The 25,093-nt window shown below is 36.4% G+C and overlaps 1 protein-coding gene across 1 annotated transcript in view; it reads left to right on the plus strand.

Annotated features, from left to right (window-relative positions):
• The window catches only part of RYR2 (ryanodine receptor 2), a 437,742-nt gene that overhangs the window by 188,164 nt on the left and 224,485 nt on the right, over positions 1 to 25,093 (plus strand). The window contains exons 12-16 of the mRNA XM_072857729.1: positions 9,171 to 9,245; positions 12,620 to 12,776; positions 19,522 to 19,686; positions 21,300 to 21,421; positions 24,500 to 24,683. Of these exons, the coding sequence (XP_072713830.1) occupies positions 9,171 to 9,245; positions 12,620 to 12,776; positions 19,522 to 19,686; positions 21,300 to 21,421; positions 24,500 to 24,683 (703 nt within the window). The remainder of the gene's footprint in view (positions 1 to 9,170; positions 9,246 to 12,619; positions 12,777 to 19,521; positions 19,687 to 21,299; positions 21,422 to 24,499; positions 24,684 to 25,093) is intronic.

The raw sequence follows: 25,093 nt of genomic DNA on the forward strand, positions 1-25,093 counted from the left end.
TCAAGTACTTCAATAATGAACTTTAACGCTTAAGAATACACTAAAAATCTGTATCTCTAGAACAAAAGTAACATTATATATAAATCGCAATAATGGAGCGTGAAGTTGCAAGTTAAGAAAGAATTAATTTGATCTGCTTGTGCATTCACATGATGCATCTTTGTGTCCTATAACACGGTAAGAATAGGGTTCATTTCTTAAGCTGCAGACCAGTGCCGTAAACAGACCAGATCATTATTCTTCTTTCTGTGGTGTCTACTTTTCCCCCCGTCTGTCCAGTACCCCAAAAGAAGCAGAGCTAGTAGACCACAAATAGTACCTATGTCTTTGTCTTTATATTTCCTGCTGGCAATACTGAAAAACACTGCTTCTCAGTGGTGCATAAAGTCAGATTTGATCTTCTGAAGTTTCCTTGTTGTTCAGGAGCTTTCTTTAATAAACAAACAGAATAAAAATAAGTTTAATGTTTTTCATGTTCTTTTCTGAAGTTCTATTGCTTTTCTGAATTTTTAAAATTTTTTTTTACTTATAAACCTAGGTATAATCTACGATTACTTTTAATTTTGTGGAGTTAGGTATAATTGCTCTGTGCTCCACACTTTCTCTTCTTAAATTATTAATAAATTCAGTTATTGCTTAAAACCTCTGTATTTCTATCTCTAATTAGGACTCTTGCCTATTCAAAATAATATCTAAAAGGCTAATTTGTGGCTTCTTTCAATTTTCAGTATGTATGCATACCTTGTTTTGATGGGTGGTATTTAACTGCTGGTAGAATTATATTTAAAAATATGGGTAATGTTGGCAGGTAGGAAATTGTAAGATAAATTATTTTATCTTTCATTTTTATTTAAGTTCCGTAACTTTTGCACATAAGGCCTGGTAAAGGATGGTGTATTTGGAGTATCCTTTCATTGCCTTTTGAAATAGTCTTGTGGTAGATTATTGTGATTGTGCTTGATTTGTTTTGTTCCAGCATATGCCTGAAAAGCAGCTCTGCTCTGCAGAATGGCAGTGCAAAGGAACACGGAGAAGTTGCATCCCTGTTGTGACTCACTAATTCCTCTATCTCACTTTTATTTTTCTGCAAAGGCCTCCTCTTTATGCCTTTTCAAATAAATAAAAGATCAGACAGTCCTAAAATAACAGTTTTATTCTATAATGTCATCTGGTGTCTAATCCTGGGAATGAATACGTTGTTTTGATGTGAAGGATCCTCCTAGGCGGTTTCTAAAAATAACTGCTGTTTTTCTCTATTCTCAGAGCATTGTTACAGTTACATAAATTTGAGTATAAAAGTGTTTCAAAGATTACCAGAAGTCCAAAATAAAACACACATTCTCAAGCTGTTTATACTCTTGTGGAACAGCATTTAGCACAGTGGAGACCTACGATACAGTGACAGTGCAGATACTGTATTCATGATTACAGTACCTAGCAAAGCTTCCTGCGAGGCAAGGTCATCCAAATCTGCACTGGAAGAGGCCTAGTACAGTGGCAGAAATAATCATATAAAAAACTTATAAAATTTTCTCCTGTGGCTCACAATTTGTTCTGAATGTATACTGTGTTTCCTCACTTAATTGTTGAGCTTGTGTCCCTCCACGCGGTCCTTAAATTGTGCTACAGTGATCACTAGGAAGTGGGGTGGAATCACTATGTTTTTGGAAGAGGGACTTTAGTATTGAGTGATGAGATGCAACTGCATGATGAGCAGTGGAAAAAGAGCAATGTTCAGGGCCAACTTTTGACACAGGCAAAGCAGGTATTTGCCCAAGGTAAGAGACTGCTTAGAAGGATGATTTTGTTCCTTCCCTCAAAGAACTGAGATCCAGAAAGCTCCTTTGGCCAGTAATGGATAGCCATAGCATTGGTTCTTGCATGCACAGCCCACTTGGTACTGTCTTCTGGCCATGACCCCTCAGTTCTGGAAGGAGGGGGAGCTGTCATGGGGCTGCAGGCTGCTAGAGCAGTGGCTCCTCCCTTGCCTTCTCCCTCCTGCAGGCAGTGGTATTGTGTTGTCTCAGTAGTACGTACCTTTATACCTTCTGCCCTGGCAGCAGCAGATATAGGCGTATGATGGGGGTAAGCACAAAGGCAAAATGCCTGGGCTACCTATTGCCAAGGCTGTTGTGTCTTGGTGCGTTTAAATTCCCAGTGAAGATGGTACCTGGAGGAACTGGTCTGCTGCTGCTATCCAGCTGATTTTGGTTAAAACTGCTGAGAGATCTTGAGTTGTCTCTGATAATGCTGCCTTTTATGTCGTGATACTTGGCTCTTGATGTAACGCCAGTGAGACATTATTCAAAGATTACATCTCTGAACTATAAATAGTTTAAGACTACTTTGAGCATTTGTGCAGTGGGAGACTCAGAGAACTGATTTAAACAAATTCTTGCAGTGGTAACTCAAGAAAAATAATAAAATAGGATTTTATTGCCTGAACTATTTTTTTCCCCCAAAACAGATCTAGCTGGAATCAGAAACCTTAAAACAAGTTTTAATAACTGTAGCGGCTTATTCACCAGGCAGAAGTCTCTAAGCTGGGGGGTTCCTATCCACTCAGAAATGTACCTTTCCTTCAAGTAGATTCTCCCTTAAGTTGCTAAACTCAGTTTGCTTTGTAATTAAAAAGCATTCCAGTTGGAAGCAGTGCAAACAGAGATGTTTCTGGTTATATGTTGGTTTACTTGATATCACATTGGAAAAAAATAGTGGTGGTGTTTTTGAAACACCACAGGCAGAGTGGGCATGACCCTGGTAGTTTTCACTCACTCTGACCCAGATAAAGAACAAAAAAGGAACAGGCAAAAGGTTAAGTATGTGAAATTTCACTGAATTAAATATAATTTACTGCACATTCTAGTTAGGTATGTTGCTGGTTTAAGGGCACTGTTTAAAGCCTTGTGCATAGAATCCTTAAACTGTGTTTTTATTGTTTAAAATGCCTTAGTTATCTATAGCAAGCTAGACCTAAATTTGCAGTGTTGTTTTTGTAGCTCTTCAATTCAAATTTCAGAAGCATTTCCAGGTAGATTAAAAAAATAAATGTAGGTATAGATATCCAAGAGAAGGCATAGTATAATCAGCTTGGTGTTATTCTGGTGGTTAGTTTGATTCTATTTATCTTCAAAGCCAGGGGAAACTTCTGCAGCAGCACAGCAGCTGGGAGTCTGTATTTGTCTTGACTCCTTTTCCTACACTCTCTGCCCGCATGGTTTGTGGCCTGGCTCCCATCACATGAGCTGATAGAAGCGGTCTGTCAGTTGTGTGTATGGGAATGAGGCAGACCTACAAGAGTTTCCTTGATTTATATATTTTTTTCTTGGAATAAAGGATTGCATAGTCTCCTTTCCCACCCTTTTCCTCCTGTTTCATACATGAGAAATTTGTTAATCATTCTTAATACTTCTTTTTTGGGCAGGGAGTTGTACACAGTTATCCAGCAGAAGATTTAAATCACTGTTTATATTACAGGTACCTTGAAATGGTCTTTGCTTTCATTTGGCATCTTTTCCTGTTGAAATTATGACACTTTTTTTTTCCTTTTTTTTTTTCTCTTTTGTTCTTAAGCCCGTATTTGGTAATCACAGTATTGAGTCTTCACTTGTGAATTTATAATATCAAAGGAATAAATAAATTTATTCTAATTATGGTGGAAGTTGGTATTTAGAGCAAGTGTACAATGAAGTGCTTCTGTGAAATTGTTTATCATTGTTTCACTCTTTTAGTTAAGGTTGTGCAGCAAAGATTTTAAAAGTATTAAACAAGTTGATTTTTTTCCCTGTCACAACTGAATCAGTCAACAGCCCCCTTTTTTTTACTGTTCAATGAAGTGGAATTATTTTACATTTTTGACGTTGTTGTATTATACATGTCATTTTTATTTTCCTGTAAAAATGTCAGCTATTTATTAATACAGTACTTTGCATGACTAGAATTTTTGATTACTACTTTTTTTTTTTACTTAGAAGTCCCTAAAAACTAATGGCAGAGAGCAGTGGAAGGATGTAATAAAAATTACTTGTTTATTTTTTTATTGGGTTGTGATGCTTGCTCTTTATTATGCCACCATCATTCATAGTCTTCTAGAACTTAAAGTCCACACAGGAGTAGGGCTGTGAGTATTCATAGTTCCCAGTGTAGAAGGGGGCCATGAACGTTCCTGTTGCAAGTAATTTGGATTTTGATTTGCAATATGTATTTGAAAGTGATGACTGCAGTGCAATTTAGACCCTTCAGAAACATATTGTTACAGAAAGAAATTACCTGTGAGAGAGAGCAAAGTGCTTCTGGCTTTTGCAAGGTATCACTTGAGGTGGAACAGACTTCAGTTTCTCAAACCATCCAGTCAGAATAGGCCTTCATGAGGGAATGTATATGTGTAGTCTAATTCCAGAAGCAGTTTTGTCATTCCTGCCTTTCAAATTAATTTGAAAAAATCCGTAGATGTCTTTAGTGATTGATTTTTCAAATTAAAAACAGAACTGCTGTGCCTGCTGTTGAAGGGAGTAGAACAATTTCTTTAACTTGAACTTTGACATCTTATTTGGATTTAATAATTTGTGTATAATCCAGGTACAATATTGTTAGGTTATTAATGCCATATTTACGGCGCCCTGGTTCATTCCAAGTTACTGAGTTTTACTCCATTATTTCCTTGCTGTGGAACTTAGCATTTACAGGTTCTTGAACGAAGGCTACTTCTGGAGTATCAAAACACTGTCATTTAATGTAATTTATTTTAACCTCATTTAATGCCCATTTGTAGTCAGTGAATTTCGCTGAAATGATTGCCCTCTCTCTGCTCAACAATACTTTAATAAGAATATGAATTCAATAATGATTCTCCAGGGGTTTCGATACGTGGTAGTCTATTTTAAACCTGTATAATTAATTCATTATTGTAATTGGAGATGAGAGATTCGGATATCGGGCTTTCTTGTTGGTGTTTACCGTCGCTATGCCTCTATATCTCATCTCGGAGAGCTGGAGGAGGGTGCTAGGAAGAAGGCGGGGAGAGCAGGATGAGTTCCCCGCTGCCTTGTCCTGCCGGCGCTGCCTGGCGCGGGCGGGGGAGCCGCCCGCCGCGGCTGCCGGGGAGCGGCTGCGCTGTCCTTGGTGCTGTAATCGCCGCCGGGCGCTGAGGGCACGCCGGGTGGCGACTTCCAGCTCCAGTGACTGTTTATAATACGGGGAATTAAACAGATTAACGACAGAGTCAGGGAAAGAATGGTGTTTTAGATTTAACTTACAGTCATAGGTCAGTCAAAAAAAATGACTTCACGACAGCGACTAATGGACTAGATTAAGTTTTATAGTAAAGATGAACTGAAAATTCTCAAAGGTCCCGAATTCCTTATAGATATTTTCATTTGAAATAAAAGTGGTTAATAGCCTTACTCCATAAATGTAGAATAAATAAATAAATAAATAGAGTGTTTTGAAAAGAACAGAAAGAAAATGTCAGGAATTAGTGTTATGGGTATGGCTCAGAAGGTATAAGGTATTCCGAGCTTTCTAGGGAAAGACTAACACCACTCATTGTAGCTCTTGTTGTCCTCTCTTTTTCTGCTGTTATTTGTACCTTCCTCATGCATTTACATCATTTATAATTTCACAACAATTGTTTGTAATTTGCAGGTTTTCTCTATTGTTTGGCAAGTAAGGTGCATCTTCTGTGCACTTTGCAACTTGAAATTTTATTTTTTCTGTCCTATCAATGTAAGTCTGTAGTAACTCTTTGATAGTCAGAGAATTTTTGTAGGTTATTCACACGTCATTAAAAGCAATGTTTCATTTGACCTAGTAATATCAGTATCTGCTACGGCTTGCCAGTGTCAGTTTCAGGAAGGATTAAAATGTTATGAATCATACTTCCTTTTCAGCACTAAACTGTTGTCAAGAGTACATAAAAAGAAATGAGGTGCATCCTATCAAATAATGTTCTTATAGAGAGCAAGTTCTAAGGAAGTTGGTTTGAGCAATCTCAGAGCAGTTTACTACATTTATTTTAATTAAAGGAGTTAAAAATGAACTTTGGATTTCTTAGAATAAAAAAGTATGAGATGGTCTATGTTATGAATTTGTTCAGCTGCTCTGGGGCAATGGTTGGTATGCATGCTGTTATGGTAAAGGCAAAGTGACTTGCCCTTCAATGAAAAAGAGATCTTTTATTCAAAGCCACCTTTTCTTTACCATATTTTCTGTAGAGAAGATGACATCTAGCTAAAGACACAAGAGTTTACACCCTATTCTAGTGCTTTGTGCCAGCTTGGTTTTTTGTAGCGTGTATCTTCTTTCCTGCCCATACAAAGTCTTGCTGCTCCATCCTTGACCCCAGTCTCTGGGCTTCTCCTTTTGCTTCCCTGTAGGGATCCTTGATCCCTAACCCTCCAGTCCCCAGCTCTTTCTCAGTCCCCCTCCAGATTGCTGTCACTTATTCTTTTGCTGAGGCTTTGCTGCTGCCTTGTTGACTTTTATCCCTCAAGTGCTATCACTGTCTTTCTGCCTTCGCCCCTTCTGTTGCTACTGTACCCATTAATTCATATGGAAATAAGAGACAATCCCAGGATCCTTTTTATTTCCTTTGGTAAACAAATTGCATGTTTTTATTTAGGATTTCTTCCCTTCTATGTCTTTCCTATTTTCTCATCCTACATAACCATTCCAAACCCATTCAAAGTTTCCCTTTGAAAGAACAGAGAAAGGAAATAATGGATGGACAGTCACATAACAGAAAACTACTTCCCCCATGAGAAGCCATTCTTTTAAGTTCACAATGAGAGGCTTTTTAGATGTTTAAAATTACACTGATCTGACTGCTATGTGTAATCCAAAGCTAGCTTCAAAAGAGTACTCAGACTGAGAAACTGGTGACAGCGTCTGGGTTTCCAGTGTGAGAGAGAATTTCATCCCTGAAAAGTAACAAGGTACCAACTTAAAAATCAAATATTCTGATTAATTTAAGCCTTTGCTTCAACCTGATTTCTTATGTATTTAATGACTTGAAAACTGCAGAATAAAATTGTTAAATTTTGTATTATGCAAGTGCAAGAATTCCAAATGCATTTTTGTCAGTGAGGTTCATATTGAAATAAGCCAGGATGTAATCAGAATGTTTCAACTTTAAAAAAACCCAACAACAACCATCCCCAGCCCCCCCCCCCAACAACCAATCCACCCAACCCAAACAAACCAACCAGTGTGACATCTGATCTGTTATTGTTTAGATGTTACAATATAAACCCAGTCTGTTAGTTGCAGAACAAAAACTTGAACAAATGCCTGAAGAGTGTCTGAACAGAGAAGCAGCTGAATGCAAGATTGTTTAGCATTTGCATTTTATTATACTAATGGAGGTCAATTTCAATAAAAAATAAGATTGGCTTTGAATTTCATTCCCTTCTGTGAGAGAGATATGAGAGACTTACTAATACCTGTCAGCTGCTTCTAGCACGACAACCATTGCAGCAAATGACTAAGATAATACGTGGAGAAAATGCTGGATATAAGGTCAAGGAAAGGAGTTTGTACATGTTTATATATGCACCTATAACTTGTTTTTGGTACAAGGAGCGTGTGCCAGAGTTTCTATTTATACATGGGTCATGAATATTCATTGTAAGTTGTTCTGTAATTGTAGTAAGAAATATTTCTTTTGTATTTTGACTCATTTTTTCCCCTGTATAATTTGTCTTAATTAATTTGCAATATCTGGGAGTGTTTATTTTCTTTATACTTTTTAGCATATTCCAAGATGAATTTTAGCACATCTGTAGTTTCATGTATTGTTAACAGTACTGAGAATTATATTCTAACTCACTATTTATTTTGGTTTTGAACCATCTCTTTCAATGCTGGGTTTTTCTCTGTGCTAAGCATTCAGTCCCTCTGTATTATATCCACAAGAGGACTTTGGAAGCTAAAGCCTAGTAAGTACTAGGTACCTGATTCCAAAATTGTGGTCCTCAAAAAATTGCTTCTAACAAACGATGTGAGATGCTTATAATTTCAATATTAATATTCCTTAAAGTTATGCATCTGGTTATTTTTGGCAGTGCCTTATCTTGGCTGAAGATCACACTATTTACTCAATCCATAAGCTTTTCCAGGATCTATAAAACTAGGCCATTCATTGGCAGTGTTCCCTGATGTGCTTGATCTGATAAGCATAGTGACAGTGCTCCTTTGCATAAGTGACCCCTTTATTAATTTTCCCAATGGAAAGGCCTAGGTTTTTAAATTCTGGCAGTGTCTTAGGGCAGAAGTAAATGTGCAGGCAGGAAGCAGTCCAAAGAATGGCTGCCTAAATCTAGAGTGGCAGTGCTTAATACTCACCACATTCCTCAGTGTTTGCTTTGAAGAGAAGCCAGGTTACCTAACTCGAGGCTTTTGGTGACCATAAGATCTAAACCATTTTGTGGATCCAATATATATCACTTATCTGTGCTTAGAATAATGGGGGGGGGGGGGGGGGAACCCAACATTTTTTTAGGCTCAGTTGATTGTTTCAGAAGCACTCAGATTTCTGTCCATATGCAGGAACTATATCTAGGCCATATACTAGAACTACATATCAAAATCTGGAAATAGGGAACTGTTAACATCTGAGCTGTGTGAAGACCGTATCAGTGTGGTTGTGAAACTTCAGGTGCTACGACAATGAAATACAATGCCAAATAGGTGACTCTTCATAATTCAGTGTAATGAGTTTCATGGTTATTTTAATAGTATAAGCTCTGAGAAAACACTACCTTTCTTGTGAGACATATGCAGCGATCACAAATCTTTATCATCGTTTGGTATTTGTTTTTTGTTAGAACCTAGAAGTATTGTAATTATCACGTTATTGCTTCCCCCCCACCCCGCATTCTCTATCCTTAAAACACTAAGAAAGATGTCTAAGCAAACATTGTATAAATCTCGTTGTTATGAATATCACAATAATGGATGCTAAAGACAATGAAAACAAAATATGTTTGAGTAACTAGGTCTGAAGGTTTAATTGAGAAGAGCTGGTTTTGAATATGATAACCTTTGAATCTGACAGTTGCAATAATTGTTTTGGCAGTCTGGTAAATGAGAGATGTAGTTAGATGAACAAATAAATATTATGAATTCTTACAACAGAGCTGAGCATTTAGTCTGTGCCTTTGCTTGGGTTTCAGAACTGTCCACTATGAAGGTGGTGCTGTGTCAATTCATGCTCGTTCCCTGTGGCGACTAGAGACTCTAAGAGTTGCGTAAGTAAAATCTCTCTCAGAAAAAGAAGTCAGTTTGGCAGGGTGCTTTCTCTTTAGTAAGAGTATTCCTATAAAATCAGATTGGTAACTACAAAACCAGACAGATAATACTAAAATAATCTTCAAAAAGTGCACTATAACACTTTCATGAAAAATTAAACAACTTCCTGTACAGAGCGCGTGTTAGCACACATGCTGTGTGTGTTCTGATTATGTTTTTGAAGTTGTTATAGCTGTCAGCGAATTCACAATTTACCTTTTTTGCACATATATGTGACATTTTTAAGGAAAACAGTTCCAATTATAGTAATTCATGTGTGCCACCCCCTAAGTTGTTTAAGCCATTCGGATGTCCTTAAAGGCAAAATATTTGCAGAAAAAATGCTACCTTGCATGAGTGTTGGAATGGTAGTAAGGAATTGTGCCCTGTTTGTTAAGGTAATTGCACTGTAAAATTTCACTTAAATTGTATTACAATATGTGCTTGTGATAAAATTTCTAGTGACTAATCAATGATTGCTTTTTAGAGATTAAATCAGAGCAGTTTAGGGAAAGGTTACACCCTAATGATGCTGTTTTCTGTTTGTGCATTTTATTTAATAGGATGATGCTAAATGTCATTGATAGGGCAGTGAGATTTTTGCTTTGGACTAACATTGACCTTGAAAGTGTTTAAGTGACGACAATGAAACTGTGGAAGGATCTCTGGCTTTTTATTTTCCTCATTGCATGTACTTCCTTAATAAGCAGTGGTACTGGAGCAAAGTAGAGATTTAAGAAATTACAGGTTTCTGTTACAACTGTCATATATCTCACTTTGACAGGCATTGTATACAAACTTTTGCAGTGTAAACATTTGAACGTATATGACTGAGAGAAATTGTGAGAACTGTCAAAACAACTAAGCAAAGGCAGCAGTAACCTTTCTTTTTAAGGAACACGAGTTTCTTAGAGGAAAAAAACCCAAATAAAATCCCAAGAATAACACTCCCCTACAAGTCCCTCACCTCCCTATTTTCCTGCATGATATTCTAATAGCTATATGCATTTGTTGCTGAATTGCAGGCACATTACTATTCATGCAGATGCTTCAATTTGTAACTTAGTATATGCATGCCTGAATTCCTCCATCAGTTCTAGTCCTTCCCAGAATGCCTGCAAATATAGTATTAATTCTGTTCATTTTATATGATTCTGAAGGAATCATTGTTTCTGAACTGTCCTCGTTAGTGGAGAACTCTCATAAAAATTGCCTGGGCAGCCTGTATGTGCAGACTGCCTCTTGGGATGTGCTGCCATGGGACACCAGATGCTATTGCTCAGCATTGCTTTCTTTCCCAAAAGGTGGCAGGGACCATATTCTCACATTGCAGAAAAGAATTTTTAGTAGTCAGAAATGGCTTCAGAAGATACTTTCTGCTCAAAAGGCTTTTCTTGTACGTGCACATGAATTGTCCTTTTTCCTATCCTGGGGGCATGACTCAATTGCACTGCATTTATTAGTTTCTTTTTCGTATAGACCATAGCTATTGGGTCCAAGAGAAAATTGAATCAGACTAGAGAAAAGGCAGCTCCCCAGCATGGCCCATAATATGAAAGGTGCAGAGCTGATGTGTTTTGCCAGACTCAGCAATCCAATAGCTGAGATTCATGACCTGACATTTTACTTAATTGAGAAGCAGAAGTTGTGCTAGAACACTGATTCTTAGATGTGCTTTTGTGGAGTATATTGACTTTTCTGTGCAGAAGACAGAAAAAAACCCCCAACATTTCTAACATAAAAAGCTTCCATATTTCCTTCCTCCCCAAAGTCCTCTCCCCTCAACTTAAACAGAAGAGACTATGTAGTTTACAAAAGAAAACAGTTGAGGGAAAACCTCTTCATTCTTTTGGCCCCTTTAAAACCAATAACTAAAAATATTTAGAAGTTTAACAAGTGGAGTGTAATAAATCCTGTTACAAAACAGAAGCCAGGTATTGCTCTTGCATTTTAAAAACTCCTGCACTTTAAAAATGTCTGCCAAATCAGTTTTGCATACTTTGCATACGCTATGGCCAACTCTTGTGAAGACAGGCTTAAACAAATGGATATTTGTATTGAATAGGTAAGTGCTTTAATCTGCTACATGTATGTGTCAGGGAAAACAAAAATGACTTAAACCTGTGTAAGTGCTAGCTTAAGGGATTTTCAGACTAGTACATGAATAGATACAAAACATATGCATAAAAACTTCTAATGTTTTTAAATGCTGTACCTGGAATTACTTTAAATGCAAGCTAGAAGATGCAGTAATACAAAATTCTGATATGGAAGTAAGTTTATAATCAGGTTAAGTTCATAAGGATGTGTTTGTATATTTCATTGCTATTATGTGAACATTCATTGATAATTTTAAGCTATTTCAAGCCACAGTGAGCATAGAGAATTACTAGTATTTGTGGACATCAATACCTCGGCAGTATGTTGTAACTCGATTATGATGGGCATTTTACAAACACAAAATAAATATATGATTTCCTCTCCAAAAAGCAGTGTGCACATACATCTAAAGTGTAAACTTTTGAAGATATAAGACTGAGGAAAGTTTTGTGAAGATGCAGGAACACATCCTAGCTGTGGCAATTTTCCAGTCTAAGGAATATTCGAGAAGCCTTCTGAAAAGGCTTTGTGAAATGCATCCTCCTTAGTAATCTCTACACAAGTTTATCTTCAGGATTTAATCAGAAAGAACAGGAGAGCCGACTTTTCAGTTTAAGGCAGGAAGTTAGGAACTGGCAACCTATATTTCAACTTGAGGAGTTCTTGGGGAGCTTAGATAGAAAGTCTTTGCCTTTCTTCCTTCATTTCCTCCTATAGAATATGAAGACTCTGGACCAGTCTTTGCTTAATAATTTTTAAAATTTATTTTATGAGGGGTTTTATTTATTTATTTATTTATTTATTTATTTATTTATTTTGATATTTTATTTTTTGCACACTATTCAAAGTGGGCCTAAATTGTGCTGACTGCTGAAAGGAGAGTGAACAAACCCAGCTGCTGCTAAATGAAGTGTTGGAGAGGAAACTGGCAGATCTAAGCTCTTTGTGTACAGCAGAAGCCTCCTTTTCTGTAGGCGGTCTGTATCTTCTCTCAAGAGGAATTCAGTCTGAACCAAGGCAGCCTGTGCAAAGGAAGAGGTTAAGATTATTTATTAGAATGGTTTTATAGCCAATAACCACAAAGTAGCCATTTTCTTGCTGAGAATCCAACATTTAGAATTTTATCATTTTACCAACTAGTTGGCAATGTAATGTACTTTAAAATATTTTTGCCAGTAGTGAAACTCTATGTTTTGTTTTAAAAAAACCAAACGTTTCCTATGAACTTTCTTAGGTGGAGTGGCAGCCACATTAGATGGGGACAGCCATTCAGACTAAGACATATAACAACAGGAAAATATTTAAGTCTCCTGGATGACAAGAGTCTTCTTCTTACAGACAAAGAAAAAGCGGATGTAAAATCTACGGCATTCTGTTTTCGGTCTTCCAAGGTATGGAATCAGTGCAGCATTAATATAACTAGTAGTAATTCCAATCTCCTTAGTAAGCAAGATTTAGATCTTTCCTATTGCATGAATTATCAGAGCCTTCTACCTTTTCAGTGATTAAAAAAAACCCACCTCAGTATAATTAATATCTAGAAAGCTTCTTTTATCATACTTTCATTGGGTCATGCTGCCAGGCTGTTTGTTTGTGTGGTTTTTTTGTTTTATTTCACTGCTTGCCCACTTTTTAACAGTTTCGTCATTTCTTATTTGTTTTTTCTGATGAACTTCACTAGTACTTGACTGCTTATATCTGTTGGCTGACATAGGAAAAATTTATAGTACTGTGTGTTATTTAAATTAAATTGGAAAATCAGGATTTCTTTAATTAGATACTTTACTGTAGTCTAATTTAAAGTTGCCATAGTTTGAATTTTCATTTGACACCTTCAATAAGCATTTCAAGTTCAGAATAGTACTTTGTATAGTGGGTAAACAGTTTAAAATGATGCTATGAGAAATTCTTTAATATCCTTTGATATCTCATACTTTTCACCTGCAGCATGATGTTGCTGAAAATTTTCCAAGTGTTTTCTTTTTTTTTAATTTATCTTCTAAAATATATAGTAATCATAAACAGAATTATTCAGTAACTTCTCTGTAGCAATTACTTTATATATTTTTAATTATTTGTCTGCTTGGGAAGATAAGAAATTAATATATACCTGAAAGCAGGTATATAGACTTTTGCACTCTGATAACAAAGACTTTAGTTTAGGTGATTGTTTGGAGACCTAGACAGTGTATTTTTTTTAAACCAGTTAGAAAAGCCATAGAAATACTTAAATATTTTAGGGCAATGCAGTGCAACTATATTGGGGAGTTCCTGTTGCAGTTACTATAGATCTCAACAGGTATTCTCCTTTGAAGCAAGAGGAATAAAATAATTCATTCACTGATTCTCAAGATGGAGTCTTCCGTTGGGATTACTCCAAAAAGAGTGGAACAATATACTGTGCTCTACTGTTACATGGATTATTAAGTCCACAAAATACTTGAAGACAAGAATTGTTAGCAATACAGAGTATCTTTTGTTGATATGGAGAAGGTTGGTTTGTCTCTATTTTCTAAGTAGCATATGCACATGTGTTTTGGAGATTAGACAATGTTGTATTTGAAGTTTCTTAACTTGTTTTTTTCAACCTGAGTTTGGAAGTCTTATTTGGAAGTATTTTGAAGATTTATATTTTGAAGTGGTTTTGTTCTACCATGTTAAAAAAAAAAGTTAACATTTTTTGATTTAGTTATTCTTAAGTGACCAAACCTATTCTATGATGAGGAAAGCAGAGATTAAAGGCTTTGGGGCATGTAGAAACATGTTATGGTAGTCAATTCTTGAAGTAACATGAGAGTATTTTAAGAGGGGTCTATATGCTAATCAGCATGTGACAGATATAATCTTACTGATATTTAAATATGAATTTTCAAATAAATTGGAAGTTTGGAAGATCATATTTGATATTAATTTTGTGGAGATCAGCATGCATTTTAACTAAAGACTTATTTGGAAGGAATTCTGGAGATGCCACAGGGGAAGAGTATATGGTTTTCTCTTAATTGCTGAGGATGAATCCAGTCTCCTGCTTAGGACTTCTTAAAGGAGTGTAATGTTTCACTTTATTAGGATACAGGCATTAAAAATTTTTAGGTGCCTTCCCTTTCTGGAAAAGAGTGTTAAATAAATATTTCAAAATTATAGCAGTTCTAGAAAGACTTCTGTAGAGAAGGCAGCTTTAGGGGTGTCTTTTCGTCCGAGCATGTATGAACACCAACCTTTCACTTGTGTTGTTGCATGTAGTTAGCCCAGAATAATTGTTCCTGGATAAGAGGCAGCCCCTAATCTTGTCTGTTGAATACAGAGCATTAATAGTGGGAGTATGTCAAGTGGCTAGATCTTTCTTATAGCAATTTCAGTCCTTTTTTGCCACAGTCATAATTTTTCCTTCCACTACTTTTTAGGTGGAATCTAAAGATCCCACTTGTTGTGCTACAGGAGATAAGTTAACTCTAAATAGGCAAAACCAGATATGGGGGAAGAATACCCTTATTTGCAGTGTTAAAGACTCAGTTCCTTCAGGCATGTGAGTCGATGATGATTTCAATTTCCAAATGAAAAGCAGCTTTCATGTTTGCAGAGAAAATATTGAAAATGTATCCACTGTAAATCTGAAGATTCAGATGCAAATATAAATGCTCAAAATTTATTGTTGTTTTTAACATTATTTGCAAGGGCCTTACTCATAATTTTAAACACATTAGCTTGCCAGTACTGCATTTAAAAAATAAGCTGAAGAGAACCAGAAAGCTGAAGTTTTTTATAAGATGTCTTATAAGAACCAGAATACTTTTCTCAGATGCTCAAAGTAATGCACACACACACACACACACACACGTACTTCTTTTTTTTTTTTGACAAAACACAACATTCTGGTACAGGAGTTGAAAAATTAGATCAGAATCTTCTTACGTGTTAACATTCTTTAAATATTTCATCAAAATAAAGAAATGTGAAAGCTTAAAAACATCACAAGCTAAACAGCACTCAGAAGATACGGCTATTCTGAAGAGCTAATAGTCTCTTAATTTTTTTTCTGGGAATTGGGCTTTATGCTCTGTTTATTATATATTACCCTAATAATTTTCATTAAATGAGAATTATATTAGCCTTTCAAGCATCTGAAATTGATAAGTTTCTTTTTTTCTCTCCTGTGCTTCACTCAGCACAGGATGTCCACAGATATCTACAATTTATTCCCCAAATATACGGCTCTTTTATAGACTTGACTTTGTAGTGCTTAAGTTCTATGGATTTTTTTTTTCTCTCACATTTGCTAAATGTTGATTCTTTTTGATAAAAAGTGTTAGCTTAATATCACTTTTCCACTGAAATAAGGTAACTTTCCTAATGTAGAAATGTTTATACATTCTGTATAAAGTCTGCTTTTCCTGTCCACAGTCTCTTCCAGTGGACAGAAATACATCAATTTTATTAAAATGTTATGGCCTGTATTTTTATATCTTCACCTGTTTCTTAATAAAATTTAATAGGAAATATATTAATGTCAGCTTAAAAAGCAGTCATGAATTACCTTCTTCCAGTCAGTGAGATCTGCTAGAATGTCAGTCCTGAAAGTGTGCCACAGAAGGTACGGGTTGGGTCAGATGACAAGAGATAAAATTGAAAGGACAAGCCTTAATCATGGGAATCCTTTTCGGAATGTTATAAGGAACTAAACAGAAGCATTAGAGTGAAATAACGCATTTAATGCTAAGCTTCACAGAATAATTTTTTTCAACATTAAGATAAAACCATTTAAAATTATGTTGTCCATTTAGCCCACAAAAAATGTGGGAAGATTGGCTTGTATTCTTATATGCATGGAATAAAAACTGTTTATAAAGAACACGTCCTTCTGGAGAAAGTCTAGCATATTTTTCAATAAACCTGTTCATTTCCAATGCATTCTTGTTGCTTTGCATTACTGAGGTGGTTTACAGACTGTGGCAAAATCCAATTGTTTCTGTTTGTTCCAGTGTAATCAATCAAGACTTCTGACCTTTTTTAGAAAAAGTTGATGGTCTGAGAATGGGCCTAGACTGCAAATAAAACTGAAGCTTTTCTTTGTAAATATGCTTTAGGAAGAAGTAGCAGATGGTTATGCAATGACAGGTTATGGTAAGAGTGTAGTGGGCTGGAAACTTGCATCATGTAATGTTTATACCAGTATGCAATTATTAAATGGTGACATGGTGATTTCTGATGTTTTTCAGATCCTGATTTTCACTGATGAACTGTTTTACAATAGATAATGAGATTTGATTCATTATATGTACTTTCTCAACTACCTGCTGTTTATTGGCATGAATCCAGCACTCCATTCAAATCTTCCCCTTTATAAACAATTTGTGGTTCCTGTTCACTCCCCAAAAAAGCTCGTCTTGAAGTTCCCAAATGGATGCTCTAATGCCTGCTGCCCCCACACTATCCCCTAGCTTTCCATCGTCTCTCCTATATTCAATCCAACTTTTACTGTATGCTTTCCTGGCTGTTACACTTATTTGCAGGAAGGAGCTCAACTGAATGTGATTGAATTCAGTCTGAGCTCTAAACTTAGACACAGAGTTGTCAGTGTACTTACATAGGTGAGGACAGAGATCTTGTTTGGCAAATTGTTGGCATTGCAATTTTTATGCTAAGTAAATTTAATGTTAATTCTAATTGGAATGAAGACTGCAATATCAAACCACTTCAATCTCTGTTATAGTCAGTAGATTTTAAAGAAATTATGGAATAATATGTTAAATTAATAATCCCTTATTTTACTGACAGTGCTTTCTGAGAAAATTTGTGAATTCATATATTCATATCTAAAGTTGGTTGTCAGGAGGTAGACTTGGAAAGAAAGAAAATCTTACAATGTAGAAGCACAGTATGTTCACACAGGTTCACACTATCTTCTAGTTATGAAGATAATTCAAAAGACTAGAGCTTGAAATCAGGCTGTAATTTCTTCATGTGATAGCAGGGCCTAATTTATTTTTTCCTGTATCTTCATTTGTGTACAATGTCCTATTATTAGTAGCTTTTCAATTTCCAACTGTTATTACATTCAGGTTATTTGTGCTAGCTTTTGAATTGAATAGAAGAATTGAATACAACATTATAGAGAAATGATATAAACAAAACAATGAATTAATAGTGAAATAGAAGCACACAATAACTCAGTAATTGGCATCAGATGTATTAATAAATCAATTATTACCATGTATCAATGGACAAGATTTTAATAAGAATTTCAACACTTAAGGAGTCAGACATTTACAAGATAGTGAAATTAACATCTGTATCCAGAAACAGTTTAATAATCTGAACTGATGAATATATTCTATCTGGAAGCTTAGTGTTATGAAAAGTAATAATAAAAATTTCACCTGAGTATTAATTTTTTTTTTTAAGTGCTTCAAAATGCATTCATAATTGTAGGGTGAAAATCTAGTTACATGTCATCTCCCTTTACTTAATAAATGCTTTTTAAAATCCTTTAATAAATTAGAGATTGATTTCTGTTCATTTCAAACCCAGTCTTTGTCATCTTTTACAGTGAAGCTGTCTGCCCAAATTGTCAAGGCACATGTGTGTGGTGTAATCATTCTCCTAATCTTTCCTGGTTGTAGTAGGATAGAACATTTAGAAGTTTTTGTCTCATTATTTGTGACATTACTCTGAGGAACTGAAGGAAGTGGCTTGTCCTCCACTGCTGATCAGAGAAGCAGAGAAGGTTGAAGCTGTATTTTGTTAAAGGGATCATCTCGCACCCTGAATGTACAGCCTAAAATAGGCTGAATGTACAGCCTGCGATTTCCACAGATTATTTTTTGGAAAGTGGTGAAAATTAAGCAGCCTCTTATCTGGGCACGTGTGAGCATATATAGAAGCAGAATACAGGGAGTTACTGCACTGGTGAACCTGCCTGCACTGTTGAAGTTGTGAAAGGGAGAGCAAACCAGCAACTGCAGTATTATAGTAGTCTCAGCTTCAACTGCAACAACTGTGATGTATTCCCTCTCCTCCCAGAATAATGAATAGTTTCTATATCAATAACTTGATTACATGAATCAGAACTAATGAGTCAAAGTGCTTTTGGTTACTCTCAATGGAGAAGATTTTTTCCTAAAATGGAGCTGGTGGCGAAAACCTCAGGAACTTGCAGTGAAGAAGGTCAAAGTCCCCTGAGAAGTTTTGGGCATAAATACATTAACATCCTTCCTACAGTTAACAAGATATATACTGATCCTTTGTAACATGTTTTTTCCACACTTACCTTTGGATTTAACAACTAGTGCAGGCGGACAAGAGGTATATCAGTCGGTTGAACCATATGCTTTTGGAGAGATTAAATGGATGATTTGCCATGAACCAGGGTGTGTAGGCTGTTTGTCTTATAAACTGGTGCCTGTGGGGAAGGAGTTAGTTCTTAGAAGAGCTAGATATTGGGGAATACAGTTCCCTCAAATTACAGTTACAAACTATAGTGTTTGGGATACTAAATTTCCTCTCCTGAAACGACTGCTGTCTGTATAGGACACCAGCTGGACTGACGCATGGTCATGCCATTCTTCTTCTACAGCATGTCAATAGGCCAGTCACATACACACAGAAATGGATTTCTTTTCTCAGGAAATACTGAGCCCATTGTTGGGCAGCAATGGGCAGTGACAGGTTAAAGACCGTCTCTCTGTGACTGTCAGAAATAAATTGTAGAGAGGTTCTCATCTTTTCCAGGCTGGAAAAAAAAAAAAAAACCACCAAGAAAAAGCTTCTGGATGTGAATGCCTGGTTCAGCTAGGGAATTAAGTGTATTTGGCCTTGTTTTGTAAGCTTTTATGTTTCAGTAATGACAGGTATGGTCAATTATGATCCTAGTTCTTTCCTAGGCAGGTGAAATGAATACATCTGGCTTTCCTAGTGTAATAAGCTAGATTTTTGCGTGGATGAGATCTCTCTCTCCATCTTTTTCCTAAATATTTAACTAGAAGTTACACTTTTGCCAGTTTTTAATCGTTTCATTAAAGAAGGAGCTCAAATATTATTTACGTCCTGTTCTGGACAATTACCTAGTATTCAATATTTTATGCAAATATTAACATGTTGGTTATTGTTCTTGTATAAATTTTTTTTCTTTTTCTTCAGGAAAAGTTGGACATAGGGACAAGAAAAGAGGTGGATGGAATGGGAGCACCTGAAATAAAATACGGGGATTCAATATGCTTCATACAACACGTAGATACAGGCTTATGGCTGACATACCAGTCTGCTGATGCAAAGTCTGTAAGAATGGGTTCTGTGCAGCGGAAGGTAAGACTGTAAATAGGAATGCATTTCATTCAGTCACAGTCTGATAGGGCAGGGGGGAAATCAAGAAGACAGCTAATTTCTGGATTTCAAGTATTTTAAGCATGTCCTTGTTTCATTGTGAAAGGTTTTTTTTTTTCAGTCACATTGAAGAGTTACGTGATGTACTGACTTCTTAAACTGAAAGCCAAACAAAGTGCACATGTTTGTTAGCCTATAGACATTAACCCACAAACATTGATAAATCTGGATATATTTGATGTCAAACTAAAATATTAGTAATAGCCTGTAGAATATGCTAAATTTCCTTTCTTCAATGTGCTGCAGTTTGGATTGAGAAGGCTTTTGGTTCAAAGTCTTTTCTTTCCACATTGTGAGTTTATTACTTTTTGGGCTGGAATGTTCAAGTCTTGAGCCCTGAGGGATTTCTTCTTTTAAAGAATAACCATGGCCAAGCAGAATGCTAGCTCAGCATAATAAAGTAGGAAAAAGATTCTTTTACAACATGTCTTCCAGAAGCTACGTTTGTGTTAGTATTTATTGTAAATTTATAACTTTGCAGAAAATTATTTCTCATCAAGGAAATATGTTTTAGCCTTCCTTTAAAAAATAAAATAAAATAAAAAGTGATGTTTATCCACACTGTAGTATTTTCTGTGATTGTTTTACATGCCAGAACTACAAAGCTGGAGCAACATCTGGTACACTTGGAAGGTCATGCCTTATAATTTTATGTATATATATATATATATGTATATTTATGTATGTATACATTATGTAAATATACATATGTATATTTATGTGTATATATATATATATATAAAAATTTGTCTGTATCATATATGTGTGTGTATATATACACACACATATATATATTCTATAAATGTTATATAAAAACAATATATATTTAGGAAACAGTGTTTATAGACATGTAAAATTGTAGTGATTATAATACTAATATAATTATAATAATTGTAATACTTATTTCTAAAATAATTCAAAATAAGATACATCATTGAATAATTTAGTCATGTAGGTAATATAAATTGTGTGTGTGTGTATACGTGTGTGTGTGTATGAGAAAAACATTTTTACCTAAAATAGTTTAAAGTATTTATGTAGATTGGACTGAATACCTTCAGTGCCATAATAACTAAACATGAAAAACTGTAAGTTATTGGTAGTGACTCAAGGCATAGAAAAGAAGGCCCATAACATCCTTGGAAATCAGGACCAGTAAAGAATACCTGTTTTGACCTTGTCTGTATTTTAGGCATCTGCTGCTGTGTAAAGGAACTATTTTTAGGGTTGACAAAAACAAACAACAAACAAAACCCCATAGACTTGATTTTTTTTTTTTTTTTAAATAAAGTATATTGTATACAGAAGCTGTGGCTTTGAGATTATTATGGCACTGAACCTGCTGGCTCAGTACAAGTGTGTCCTTGGTCACAAGGAAGTAAAACATGGGATTATCTGTTTTTAATTAAATTTTTTTTTTTTTTTGTATGTGCCTTCATCATTTCCTAGCCTGCCTTACTATGTGAGTTTTCATATTTCTTATTTGTAAATAATGTTTCATTTTGCAGTGACTGCTTTTTGTTTTTGTATTGCAGGCAATAATGCACCATGAAGGTCACATGGATGATGGTTTAACATTGTCCAGATCTCAGAATGAAGAATCCCGTACAGCACGTGTCATCCGGAGTACAGTCTTCCTTTTCAACAGGTTTATAAGGTGTGCTTTTAAAATGATCTTTTCATCCCTTTTTTTTCCTCTTTTATTTTATTTAAAGTGGCCATTAACACAGCAGTGAACAATTTAGCCCTCAGCAAAAACAGATGAATACTTCTCAAACCAGGCTTTATGCCAATTCTTTATATGTTATCAGCAGAGGTGTACCCTGAGAGGTATTGGTCAGTTTCTTTTCTCTATCTTCTAATATTACTTTATTGTTCCACCTTGATTTGAATGCATAAACATACTGAAAATGCAAACAAACTGTAATAGAGAGATTTTTCCCTGCCAAAATTTGCTGTAAGTCATGCGGTGCATCATTTAGCTCTTACTTTTCTAAGTATGGTTTTTAAAAGTGCTCTTCCTTGAAAAACCTGGAAGAAGGAGATAACTGTATAACTAGAAACTTGTACAAGACACAAATATACTGAAGAAGTTCATAGTCTCAAGAAAGTTTTTCTTAAAAGTAGGGAATTACACCTTCTTTCTACCCTCCCATTACACTTTCCTTATTTGTTCCCTTTTAATGCTACTTGTTTCTTTAATATTTTGCAACATATAAAATATTTTATTTTATATTATTTTAACCATTTTAAAATACTGCTAGATGTATGCAATTTGCATTTATTTTCCTACTCTAAATGTTCTCCTAACACAGATAAAATGCTAATTCTCAAATGTTTGTGACTTCAGTAATTGATGAAAGACTCCTCTCACCAATGTAGCTGGCATTAGAAAAAGGATGATATGGAATAAGGCTATGTGGAATGATAAGACTTCCATAGGAACTAATTTGTCACAGAGAAGACAATGTGGGAGATGGTGACCTGAAGCAACCATGTCCTAAATCAGTGCACAGCTGACGACATAGACATGTCAATTTGTTGAAAAACATTTACCCAAGTACTTAAATAATAACAGAGAAAAACGCCTGTCAGGAGAGTTGCCTACTGTATGACATTTAAAATACAAAAGAAATGCAAGCCCTAGGTCACTTTGTAAATAATACAGTTTCTTAGAAGCTTCTAAGAAGGCCGTAAAAGATAAGGACAGAGAAAGGCAATTTAATGATAAGGTTTCACAAATCAAGGTACTGCTAAATTACAGTGGAGATTTTTGCAGAGTGCACAGGGAGTCCAAGGTAGTGTTTAACAATTTAGTTTTGGCAGGATGTTACTCCAAGAAGAAAAAACTGAATTGGAGATGCTCAAAATTATTCTCCTAAGTGTGTGCCCCAGTTCTTTCCCACAAAGTCAGTGGAAGAATTGCACTTCAGATAACGTGCTCACAATAAAAATTAAGTTTTAAAGATAACTTTTGTACCTATCTTTTTGAAACATTGCATTATTTATTCTAAGAGATTTTTGTTCTTCAGCAGTAAATATTCCTACTGAATTCATAATATTTCCTAAATTTGGTTTTCCAGTCCTAGTTCACCATTTGAGATGAAAATACAGAGTGACATGCCAGTTAAAAAACCCAAAACACAACAAAACAAAAACCAACAGAACCGCCGCCCCAAAACACCAAAAAACCCAACCATCCCCACCCCCACCCACCCCTTATCAATGTTGTCTTAATCCAGCAAAAAGCAGAGTATAAAATGGGGCTTCTGCTCCATATGATGGCCTGGAGAGGAATCCTGGGAGCAAGCAGGGTGCTATGCAGCTTGGTAGAGAGGACTGGCGAGGACGGTCGTGGGTTGGGTTGGGTTGCAGGGACCTTTGGTGCCTCTAATGAAAGAAAAGAGGGAGATAAGCACAGGGCTGGGAGGGTGCCCATGTGGACATGGCGGGCTCCTCTGCCAGCTGAAGTTCGGTGGTCTTTAGGTCAGCATAAATGGAGCACTGGTGAAAACAAAAAGGACCTCTTTGCTACATAGCTGGGTTTTACTCAAAAATATGCTAGCAAAAAAACCTTTTTACAATGGCAGAATTGAGAATGAGTCAAAAGAGAAATCATGAGTATCAAATAAGCCCCCTCCTCCCACTCTCCCCTGCTGCGTGCCACTAGGGTGGGCCCTTCCCTTCAGGGCTGCTCCTCTCCCACCGCTTCAGGGCGCTGGCTGGCTCCTGCAGAATTTCAGGATCCTGCGGGTCTTTCCCTCCCTCCCTCCTCCCCTCCTCCATAGAGGATGGGCGCTATGTTCACAGACCCTCAGCACCCCTGTTTTTTTTGCCCCTCGTGGCCCCTCCAGCTCCTTCCAGAAGGTTATGGTGGGCCTCCTGCAGGCCCTGGCTGGGGCAGCCCCCCTGCCCACTACCGCCTTCCTGAGGGGAGCCAGGGAGGTGCAAGGGAAAGCCCTCGGCTTCCACTTGCTGTGTGGCACTGGTGAGGTCTCAGCTGCAACAGCCGCATTTCAAGAAAGATGAGGTTTAAATGGAGGAGAAAGGTATATCAGGGGTCCGGAAAGCATGGCGCTGAGGAAAAATTGGATTATGGGGTCTGTTGGGGATTCAGCTAAGCAAGGGGCAGGTGCAACATGGATGAGAACGGTCTGCCTCCCACTTCTAGGAGATGATGGTCATAGACTACAGCAAGGCCAAGCTTGAATTGTGTATCAGGGAAACAAAAAGACTAACGAAGTGCTGGGACAGAGTGTGTGGAAGAGCTGCATCTTCCGGCACTGAAGATGGCTTAAGAACAGGTTAGAGACACGCTTGAGAGTGTGTACGGGCTAGCTGGGCCCTCTTCGGCACCGTAGGACTGGTTCTTTGACTTCTGTCTATTCCAGCCTCATTACACTTTGAACAGGTTTACAATAACTTCTCTTCATCTTTTGGTCTGCCTCTGATACTGCTAAATGCCTAGGAAGAATATTAAAATGTGTTTTCTGGATTTAAAAAAAATTTAAGGGAAACAACATTTTTGATGCTTCCAGTTTATGTTTGGGAAGGAGGGGTGGATCATTAAGTGGAGAATGGGGTGGACGTAAATCATTGCTGAGAAGTTATGTAGCTCTCAGAAAATGAATTGAGCTTTGGCATCTAAACAAACTTTGCTTTGAAACCAGTGAAGAGATTAAAGGATGAAATAAATTAATTTCCAATACTCAGGAGACTTTGCATCTTCTTGTAGGGGCCTTGATGCTCTCAGCAAGAAAGTGAAGTCTTCCACCATCGATTTGCCTATCGAATCAGTCAGTCTGAGCCTTCAGGACTTGATTGGCTACTTTCACCCCCCTGATGAACATTTGGAGCATGAAGACAAACAAAACAGGCTCCGAGCACTGAAGAATCGCCAGAACCTCTTCCAGGAAGAGGTACTTCTCCCAGTTTTACTCCTCACTTTCCACCATGTTGTCTGCAAGTATTCTTTCGCAGTGTCTGTAGTGTTGATGTCTAATCTGGAGTACGTTTGCAGTGGTTTTTTTGTCCTGTAAGAGTCAAACTATTTGCTACATTTGTAATCTCTTCAGATCTGTTGATTTTCTTGTATATTTAAAGAAATACATTTAAGGCCTTACTTCCTTTTCCTTTTTTTTTAAAAAATTAGATATTAGTATGACCTTGTGCCCTGAATTCTAACCATAATTTACTCCTTATATGTGAATTAGTTTCTTCTGTTTAGTTTAATCTCTTGATGCAGAAGGATGTTTTGGTTTAATAAGTGTGCTTTAAGTATTTTGTTTAATATTGTCTGTTATTCTCTGGTAGTGATAGTTGCCTATAA

The sequence above is a fragment of the Ciconia boyciana genome, chromosome 3, assembly GCF_034638445.1.
Source record: "Ciconia boyciana chromosome 3, ASM3463844v1, whole genome shotgun sequence".
NCBI lineage: Eukaryota > Metazoa > Chordata > Aves > Ciconiiformes > Ciconiidae > Ciconia > Ciconia boyciana.